The 10,885-nt window shown below is 33.6% G+C and overlaps 2 protein-coding genes across 3 annotated transcripts; one reads left to right on the plus strand and one right to left on the minus strand.

Annotated features, from left to right (window-relative positions):
* The first annotated feature begins 3,332 nt into the window (after positions 1-3,332).
* LOC105115416 (cinnamoyl-CoA reductase 1-like) lies at positions 3,333-5,917 on the plus strand. Its single transcript, XM_011012293.1, has 6 exons — positions 3,333-3,514; positions 3,636-3,793; positions 3,899-4,087; positions 5,077-5,230; positions 5,334-5,526; positions 5,613-5,917. The coding sequence occupies exons 1-6, from the start codon at positions 3,391-3,393 to the stop codon at positions 5,692-5,694; spliced, it is 900 nt and encodes a 299-aa protein (XP_011010595.1). The 5' UTR covers positions 3,333-3,390; the 3' UTR covers positions 5,695-5,917.
* Positions 5,918-6,063: 146 nt separating this feature from the next.
* On the minus strand, positions 6,064-9,262 carry LOC105115417 (HD domain-containing protein 2-like). Of its 2 annotated transcripts, none has more exons than XM_011012295.1 (8): positions 8,960-9,262; positions 8,724-8,848; positions 8,501-8,649; positions 8,338-8,417; positions 8,003-8,039; positions 7,590-7,631; positions 6,522-6,622; positions 6,064-6,355 (listed from the first exon to the last, which is right to left on the minus strand). In XM_011012295.1, exons 1-7 carry the CDS (start codon positions 9,200-9,202, stop codon positions 6,552-6,554), a joined length of 747 nt encoding a protein of 248 aa, XP_011010597.1. In that variant the 5' UTR covers positions 9,203-9,262; the 3' UTR covers positions 6,064-6,355; positions 6,522-6,551. The 2 variants fall into 2 exon arrangements, with proteins under 2 accessions (XP_011010597.1, XP_011010596.1); XM_011012294.1 differs by having other exon boundaries at positions 6,064-6,375.
* Positions 9,263-10,885: the final 1,623 nt, after the last annotated feature.

Below are 10,885 nucleotides of genomic sequence, written 5' to 3' on the forward strand. Positions count from 1 at the left end.
CATTCAACCCACATAAAACCTAGTCAAACTTGTTGACCTTTTTATTTTTATTTTTTTCAAAGTGATATCATTTTTATAAAATAAAAAAAAATAGAATTGTCCGAATTAACCCGAGTAAACCCACCATTTAGTTTAGAAAAAAAAAACAAAAACACAATAAATATAGATTGAACAATGAAATTGAAAATTATCAACACCTTGACAAAAGAGCCAAGTAAAAAATTAAAAGAAGAAAGATCAAATTGAAGAATATTATAAACAACAAGTTAGAATTGGGAATTAAATTGAAAATAAATGAAACTTTCATAAAAAGACAAAGAAAAAATATTATAAATCAAAACAATAAGAACCAAATTGAAAAAATAAAATATGTTAGATTAGAAATAAAAAAACTACTTGAAAAAAAATCTATAAAAGAGTCAAAAAATTAAAAAATAAAAAAATAAAGATAAAAATTATTAAAAATTAAAAAAATAAAGATAAAAATTAAAATACTAAAAATAGGATAGATTGTATTTTTTAAAAGAAAAGAGAGGAAAAAAAAGATCCAACAGTTACAAATCAATCATCTCACTTGCAACCACGCACGCAACATTAGAAGGGCTTATCTAGCCATTAGAAGACACTACACGTATTTTTCAAAAGTCACAAACACCACTCATGCACTAAAGTGTGATAAACACGCATTAAAAGCTTTATTAATTAAAAGATTAGAACTTCAAGATAAAAATATCCAATTGCTTATGAGATTACAACAAAACTTGTTTGAAAAAATGAAAAGACCCCTAGCTCCATGATTCATTTTTTGCAAGTGCAAAGTGGACTTTTCAATGTATTTTAAAAAATAAAATACCCTTTATTAGTGGTTTTAATATTTTTGAAACTAGAAACAATATTTAAGCCATTTAAATGTTTAAATTTTTTGAGAAAAGATATACCTCTGTATGATCATTAAATGACTAATAAATTATATAAAAATACAAAATATCCCAAAACCAAGACTTATGAATTTGTTTAGAAGAAAAAAAAGCATCTTTACATTACAGTATAGCAGTGAATAGAAAAATGTGTCTATGGCTAGAGAATTTACCTTCCATTCTAGTTGTGTTTTTTTTTCTAAATGCGTAATATGTGACTTTACAAGGAATCTGGTGTGGACATAAATACGAAAAAAGGTTTTATTTCCTAAATTTGCATGCATGTATGTACTGTAGCCTTTAAGATATCGGAAATTTGAGTGATCTGCAAACCCCTTCTTCTCCAGCAATGGGCCTGGTGGCTTGAGCATCATCATTCGATGTCCTCTGGATGCTATCAGGTAAATATATGTAGCTCATCATCCTTGAAATTAGATTGCTTGGAAGCAGGTTATAACAACGTTTGATGCAAATTTCTATTGCACTGAATTATGATTTCATGCAGAAAGAGGTTCATTAATTTCATTCTCGATGATTTGCCTCTCTCTTTTTTTTTTTTTTTTCCTTTGGGTTTCTGGAACGCCTTTTCAGTTGGGTGGAGGGTCATGAAATCTTCTGTTGAATTGTTAGTTCGCATAATGATGTATAATACCTGCTATACAGTAGTACTCTACGTCTAAACTACATCAACAAAGCTGTGGATTATGAGGTCAACAGGTACATAAGTCAATGAAATACGAGTGGATCGCCTACTTGTGGCCATATCAAAGTAATAAATGACGGCTGCAAAGGACTCCTTCAAACCGTTAGGTTCGTGGTTAACCAAAATTTCAAAAGCATAAAGCTTTCTCCTCCTCTAGGGAACGGCTACTTTCTGGTGCGTTATTTCTTCCACCTTGTTTCCGCACGCAAACCCTTCTTCCTTCCATGGAAACCTTGTCCAAGGGTGGCAACCTTGCATGCCCGCCTTCAATATTATCTTCAGGAGTTGATTTTTCAAACTAACCCTAAGCTTTAATAACATAATCAAATTGCTCCCACGCAAGTAATTAATGAGGCGAGGCATGCAAGATACTAACATTTGGAAAAGGCAAAGTCAATCAAGTTTCTCCTAGTGGTGAAGTATGATGCGTGCTCAAAGTGAACAGAACTCAATGACTCAAGGTTTCTTAACAAGTTTCATGCCCACATGTCGCCTTGTATTGTTATCACCCAGCTAGCTATCTGCAGAGCCCATGGTCGGCGATTACCAAATATTATTCCACATAAAACTCGTGACAACAGAGCATGTTTACCTGTCCAACCTCAACATCAGTAGATTCCTCCGAAACACAAATTCACGTTCTCTACCTACTTAAATTAAACGATGCTTTTTAATTTATTAAACCCAATAAAACAAGGAGAAAATCATGTAATTCAATTGGTATAACAAATATACTTTGAGGCATGAAAATTATTATATTTAAGATATTAATTATTTTCATTATATTTATTTATTGTATGGTTAAAGCAATATACTTTTAGAAGTAAAACCTAAATTTACAGACAATAACTTCTATAAATTTATTAAAAAATTCTATTTTGTTTTTGATAAACATAAACAAAGAATTTATAGTAAAAAATTAGAAAGAGAAAAAAATACTTCTTGTTTTTTTCTATCAATATCAAACTTGTATTTATAAATAAAATAACATCCTTTTATATCAATATATATGTAAAGTTTAGAGGCATACTTCTTCATACTAATATGTATATAAAGTTTAGAAAGTAACTTTTCATTCAGATTATTTGAATAATTTGACAAAAAATATCATGTATAATTATTATATTAATTAATTTTAAAAATGTAATTGATTATCTCAAATTAATGAATTTCAAAAATAAATAAAAAACAATTATGGCTTTTCTTCTAAATCTTTTCTTCAATATTCAAATATATTAATTTGATTTTCCTCGTATTATAAGATATAACAAAACCTTTTTGAATGTACAATAATTTTTTCTTTAACTACCTATGTACAAGCTATATTTTAACTAGCATTCCACGTCTAGACACACTCTTGACACATGAACGCTCAATTTCAGGGACTTCGAAAACCTACCCTTCCTTCCTTAGCATTATTGACTAATTAAAGAACAAAGTTAACTTGTACAAAACTTATAATTCAGTGACGTCTAATAGCATTTTTACCGAAGAATTCGAGGGTTTTCGTGCAATTTACCCTTGATGAAATCGAAACATAGGAAGGTCTTTCAAGCGAAAAGATGGTGAGTAGATGGGAACGTGTAGGAAAATAGTTCACCAACTCTTCTTCTATTCTCTCACCTTCACATTCTCCCATAAACATGGCTACATGTGTATATATAAAAGCTCATTAAAGGAGGAGCTAGCTAGCAGCAAAGAAACATCAACAGAAAGAAGGAGCTAGCAGCAAAGAAACATCAACAGAAAGAAAATCGAGAGAAAGCTAGAATGGATATTGAAGAGCTACCCTCAGTTTGTGTTCTTGATGCCTCAACCTATGTGGGTTCTTGGATCCTTAAGGGGCTGTTGAGTAGAGGATACACGGTTCATGCAGCCATACAAAAGAACAACGGCAAGTGCACAAATCTTCATAATAATTACCTGCTGTCTTTGATGTTATCTTCATAATAATTACCTGCTGTCTTTGATGATTTTGTTAATCAGTTTTTCTGTTTTGGGTGGTTTTTGTTCAGGAGAGACTGAGATAGAGAAGGAAATAAGGGGCATGGGGAGAGAGGAGGAAAGACTGGTGGTATTTGAAGTCGATGTCTTGGATTACCATAGCATTCTAATTGCTTTGAAGGGTTGCTCTGCTATGTTCTGCTGCTTGGACAGTAGAGACGGCTACGATGTATGTTGATTAATTGTCTACTAGACTTGCTAGCTTATCCATTGCTTCTCAAAGTAATTACATTTTGTGATTAGGAGTGATTGTTTTCATGGTTAATTTGGGCAGGAAAAAATGGTTGATTCGGAAATTAGAGGAGCCATCAATGTAGCGGAGGCTTGCGCACAGACCGATACCATTGAAAAGATTATATTCAGTTCTTCACTAACTGCAGCGATATGGAAAGAGAGCATTTGTTCAGAGAAGGATGTAGACGAGAGGTCTTGGAGTGATCAAGAATTTTGCAGGAAATTGAAGGTTTGGATCTCTGCAAGATTTCACTATCTATCTTGATTGTGCTCAATGCCTCTATTTATCCTTCTTTTTCTCCACTAGCGAGCACCTTGAAATAATAGACTTGTGATGATGATGAACTCTTTCTACTCACAATTTCCCCATACCTCCGAAACTCATTTTCATTTCTTACTATCTATCTTGATTGTGCTTAATGCCTCTATTTATCATTTTTCTCCACTAGCGAGCACCTTGAAATTATAGACTTGTGATGATGATGAACTCCTTCTACTCACAATTTCCCATACCTCCGAAACTCATTTTCATTTCTTCTCAAGTTTGAAAAACACATTAAATTTTGCTCAGCTCATTTTAATTTCACATTACTTTGTTTTTTCTAAACTTTGAAAGATCAAACTAATCAAAGATTATATGAGAAGGTTGATGAGAAAGTAATAAATTTCTCAGAATAAGTAATACTAAATTAAGCGTAGCTAAGAGTGGTAAGAAGACTATTTAATTAAGTCTTAAGAATTCATAAAATAATTAATATATTTTGATAAAACTAAAGAGATTAAGTTATGATTAACTCTATATTGCTTTGAAAACGACTTCATAAAGTTTAATAACCAAGCTCTAATGATCTTTACTATTGAGTAAATTATTGTTTCTTCCTCGTGTTTTCTCGGCAAACTAATTAGTTAGTTCTTCTGGTTTGAAAAACTCAATACCACGTTCTTATGATTGTATTTTTGTCTATACCTTAACCCTTTCCTTGAGTGTTTTGGTAACAATGAAGTGCTGAATTTGTCAACAATTTAGATGTTTTTCTTCCCAAAATACCCTCTTGAGATATATTAATTAAAAGAAACATGTCAGTAATAAGGTATTTTTCTAGTTATTATATTGCTGAAAGCATTGGGATTAAAAAATTATTCACTCGGATTTATTTATTTATTTATGTGGATAGCTACTATAACTACATCTTTTGCCATCTCATGTTTAATTTACAGTTATGGCATGCCCTGGCAAAGACTCTCTCTGAACAGGCTGCTTGGGCTTTAGCCATGGACCGTATGCTTAACATGGTTTCCATAAATGCCGGCCTAGTTCTGGGTCCTGGTGTCTCTCAGCAGAACCCTTTATCAACCATGTCATACCTCAGAGGTAAACATGTATGGCACGACATATTCATTAAAAAAAAAAAAAAAAAAGCGGCATCTTACTGTAAGATTCTGAAATGATCCTCAAGCCACCAAACATGTAACAGGGGCAGCTCAAATGTATGAAAATGGGGTTCTGGCCTATGTAGATGTGAACTTCCTGGCTGATGTTCATATTCGAGCTTTCCAGGATCGGTCCACATGTGGCCGATACTTCTGCTTCAATCAGACGGTCACTACCGAGGAAGAAGCTGTCAAGTTTGAACAAAGCCTGAACCCTTTAATATCATTACCGCCAAGGTAATTGTAATAAAATGAAGGGCTTCTGTTGACGCAAAAGATTGACCAATTTGGGCTCATTTTGCGCTTTAATTAATCATCTACAGGTTTGAATGCCAAGGTAATGAAGTGCACGCTGAGAGGCTTAGGACAAGGAAGTTGAACAAGCTGGTCGAGGGTGCTGCATAGACTTGTTCATGGGCAAGGCAAGGTCGAGTTCAGGCCGGGCCTGCATCATTCTGGTTTTTTTTTTGCCTGCCTTTGTTTGTAAAAAGTAAAGTTTTCCGCCTGCTTTGTGATCATGGAGTGTGTACATCTTCTAGTTATTTGACTGGAATCATGTAGGAAGTGTATTTGATGGTTGATCAGCTTGAAAAAAATATTCACAATCTAGATATGAAATTGATGGCTAGTTGCAGCATTCTACTACTATAGGAGGTAAGGGTGGCTTCCTTCGATGGCAGCCTCGCTGCCTGCATGTTAAACTTGACACCTGGTTTAAAGGAGACTCGATCAGCTTTTTTGACACTGACACAAAATAATGCTTCTGTCCTCCACTTGAACAAGGTTGGAAAGTGAATTTCCCGATATAGGAAGTAATTAATTCATGCTGGAACCCTAAAGAAATCATATAGAAAAAATAAATTGCATTTGCTCATGCCTCATCCAATCACAAGAACAAGTCAGTGCATGTTTGTGCCAACACATTCAGCGCTGTAACCAGAAATCTTGGCCTCTCCCATGCTGGGTAGGCATAAACCATGAGGTGGACGATTTCTCTCCTCAGCTGCTTCTCGCTAGCGCAATTCATGGAGGTTAAGGTGGGATAAATGGGAGGAAAATGTAGGCCCTGCATTATTATTGGTCAAACTGAAACAAATGTTTAGATTGTAGAATCTTGATTGAAGATGTTTTAAGCAATAAGACCACGGGAAACTATGGAGATGATTTTCCAAATCTAATCAATCCCCCGGATCTAATTAGACAATTCAAGGTCCAGGAAACAAAACAATTACCTGAACATCTGAAAATCTCAAAGCTAGAAACTAGCGTTCCTTTCTTCTTCTTGATGCTATCTCTAAGGCCCATGCTTTCCCCACTTCAGTCTGGAACTTCCCTGCAAATTTTTTGAAAAGAATTGCTAAGGCCCTGAAGGCTGCGACAAATAACACATGTTTTTATCCCCAACACTACGTTTTTATCCCCAACATGAACGCATGTGTGCAAGACCTGGAATTCACGTTATAATATAAAAGCAGTGGAGTTTTGAGAATGTTACAATTTCAATCCCTTCTTATTTTTAAGACACGATTCTCTCTTCTTTTTCTAAGACCTGAGGCATTAGATGAAGCCAAAACTGAAATGCATTGAAGTATGATAACATGGCGCCACGAAAGGGAACACTGTGCACATTAAAGTAACACCTACACTCCCAAAAAATAAACATAGCCGCATTGGAAAATTTGATCATTGAATAAATGCCCAGTCTGCATTTTCCTCAAAGTCTTTAGTCCTCCAGCGACGTAGGTTATGAAATTTTATTTATGGATAACTGTTTATTACTGCAAACTGCTTCAGATTTCTACGGGTCAGCTGGGTCCTCCACATTACCACTTTAATTAAGCCCTTTGCTTTGCTATTAAACCACTGATCCAGCAACCAATTTTTTGACTCGTATGTTCTTGCCCAAACCTTCAACTTTTCAAACCCCGACCAATATATAAACCTAGGCCTTCTTTAAACAACACCCAAATATCAAGAAGTTTTTTATCTTAAGGTAACTGTTGCCTCAGACCTTACCAATAATATTAGAGGTTCCCTTCAGAAAAACAATTGTTTTACTAGATTCTTACAGCATCAATGCTTACTTCTAGTTCACCGAAAAAATGAATACTCCTTAATTTTCTTTTGTCCATGAAGAAATTTGACGTAACAAAAAAAAAAAGAAATGGTACTAGCATATGCAAGTAGGTTGTATTTGCTATCAACATTGCCCAGGTTAGCTTGGAATTAGATTTAGCTCTTCTCAGAAAAATTGAATCCTCCATTAAACAGCCAGAATATGAGCTCAGAAATTTACATACCAGCGGTTGACTGGAAAAATTCTTCCAAGTCTTTCCCTTGCTCTGCAGAAAACCAGATATGACTTCAGTTTCCATTTTATTTTTTTTAGGTTTTAACCCATTGCAAATAATAATATAGTGAAATACTACAAAGAAAGGGCTACAATGTTAAATAATATCCATACAATAGGCAAATGGTTATGAGATGCATGCACAACATAAGACAACTACATCCGGGCTACTCGTATTTTAAATACAGAAGAATATTTGACCCTATAATACAGACTGCTACGCAAAAGAAGGCCATATAACTGTAAGAACAAGACACAGGCTTTATCCAAAACAATTTCCAGATCCTTATAAACAATAAGCAGGTGCTTGATACAACTATGCACTTATGAATACATGAAGGAAAGGGAAAAAAGAAGCCTCACCATTTTCATATTCTAAAGCTTGAAGGATCATCTCCACCTAGGTAGAAACAAAAGGAAAAGAGCAGAATCAGACCATCCGTTAATTCCTTAAAAGTACCAGTGATCAAAAACAACTCATCCATTAACACAGCACATATGACATTCTAGTTTGACACTGGAATTTTCCGTGCAATGAATCAAAATCATGATTCTTAAGCTACATCATAGATTCCTTATTTGATATTCCTTCCAAGCAGATTGTTTCTTGTACAGAATTTTACAATATACAACACAATTTCCACATTAACAAAATCTCGAAACACTCCCACAACAAAGACATTAATAAAAGCTAATACCTTATCAAAATCCTTAACAATTTTTGCTTCTGGTGTCGTATTCTCCTCGTACTCATTCCACAACTCACTCATTTCCTTGGCTACAAATTCACAAAATCAATTGGTTCGCCATTGAACAATCACACAAACAAAAAGAAAATATAGCAATAAAACAAACTACAACCTCTTGACTCTGCACCAAGCAATTTGCACATATGCTCCAATGCTTCCCTCTCTTTTCTGCTTTTTTCAGCCTTCGGAACCCCATCCGAAGGCGTTATGTCTCCAACAATTGCCTCAGCGATATCATGAACTATCGCCATTTTTATACATCTGAAAAAACAGAAAATAATAATAATTACCACAAACTATCAAATGCAAGCAGTAACCAAGAAACAAATACTAACTTGTCACGATCAATGCCGGGAATATCAGGAGCAATCAGAGCCATTAATCCCATTCTGTACATATGATCTGATATTGACTCTGGTCCTTTTATGCCCCTCTTTACCCATCCTGCTCTCTTCGTAGTCTATTTATTTCAAAAAATCAAAACAAAAAATTATAGCATATGCAAACAGAACAACAATTTTTGAGCCAGTTAATGAACATTTATCGATTTATTTTGATTCTCAGTTCTCACCTTGAGGCGGTGACAAAGAGAGAGAAAATCAATCGTGGAGGAAGGAGAGGGCGAAGGAGAAGGAGAAGCGGTGCCGTTTGTGGTGAGGGAAGAGGGAGAGGAGGAAGGTTGGGTGGCCATACGGCGGAGTTTGGAGGGAGTGAAGGAATTGAAACGGAGTTGAGCTGAAGTGAAAGACGGTGCGAGGAAGAGTAGCGCGGATGATGACGATTTACAGAGTAAATTTCGGCTTCCACTTCCCATTTTTGGATTTCTTTTCCTATTATTTTTTATTTTTTGGAAATTGTTTATAATAATACTGTGCAGTATTTTCTTTAACCCAAAAAAATTGAAAAAGAGGAAAAGACAGACAGACAAATCCGTATATACCACACTCCATAATGGATTTGTATTGATTAAATCTGGATCGTCCACGCGTCCAAGAGATAATACTTTAACTTTGCGTTATCGGTTTAGAAATACACTGATTGGTGGTCCAACATTCAGTCATTTAGATTTGTAGCATATAGAAATATGGGGTCCATGTTATTTAGGATTAAAGTCAGTTTAAGATTAATAGAGATTTTGGATAAAATTATAAATGATTTCTTTTAAAATATTTAAAAAATATATTTTTTATTATTTTTTATATATGTCTAACAAATGGGTCTTGAGCTATTTTGATTTTGTATTTGGGGTCTTTTGTTAATTGAGAAAGTCTTCATTTCATAAAATATAATCGAACAAATTTATTTTACTTATTCTTGTAGCATTTTTTGTTAAGTGAGGAATCTGGACCGTTGCTCAAGTTGCTGATATACTTTGATAATATACTTTAGTAAGCTCTGTTTATAAAAATATATCTTTTTAATATTTTTGAAATGACTCAATGATTTTATTTGATCACAAATTAAAAATTAAATGAAAAGATATAACTCTATATAAAGTAAAATAAAAGGTAATTTTTAAGCACAATTCCTAGCAAATTAAATATTAAAAAATAAAATTAAAAAAATAACAAAATAACAAAATAAACTGACTTGAGTCAACCTAAACTAACCTATCAAATGTATGATCTAGTCATGAAATTAGAAAAACCTTTTAGAAATCAAATCGAATAAAAAATTAAAAATCATTTATTAAATCAACTCAATGTTGAGGAAACAAACTTAAAAAATTTAGTTAAAAAAAAGCAACTACAAAAAAAAAAAAGTCAACTTAAGTTAGTCCGTCAAGCCCATTACTTGATACATAAGTGATTAGTACTTAAAAGTGCATTTTTATCAAAGTTTTTATATCATCATTTTACACTTAAAGTATCAATAACTCCTTAACTAAAACATGTTTTATAATAATATATCTAATAATACAAAATACTTTTAATTTGTGGTAAATGTTCATTTTAAATGTAGGCTATCACATAAATGAAAGAATTGATTGATGAATTTAAAAACTGAAATTGAAAGGACAAAGAGATGACCAAACTTAGAAAAGAGATGTCAGTGCAATCCAAACCAAAACACTGTTTAGTAATTGGGTTATATCTCGAGCTGTAAATCTCAGATTTAGGTCTACTTTATATGGATGGAAAGGTAAGACATAGGCCTACAACTTTTATATGGAGCCCAAGACCTAGAAAGGCCATTTTCAAGTTCAAATTGTAGCAACAACAAAGAAGTCTGAATCTGTCTTCCAGCCCGAACACTATTCAGTGTTTGACCCATATCTGGAATTTTAGAAGTCCAAATGACCTAAATTTTTTAGACAAGAAAGATGAGATAATTTCCTATAACTTTTATGTAAGTGACTCAAATTTTGACGTTATAAATGACGTTTTGGGCAGACAAGAGAAGATAAGGATTGTCACCAAGTCAAGAGTTGGTCACCCACTCATCAATTAGTCATCAAATCAACAGTTTTTAATTTTGGCCTATAAAAGGAGGCATT

This window comes from Populus euphratica, unplaced genomic scaffold, assembly GCF_000495115.2.
Source record: "Populus euphratica unplaced genomic scaffold, PopEup_1.0 scaffold693.1, whole genome shotgun sequence".
In the NCBI taxonomy this organism is placed as follows: Eukaryota; Viridiplantae; Streptophyta; class Magnoliopsida; order Malpighiales; family Salicaceae; genus Populus; species Populus euphratica.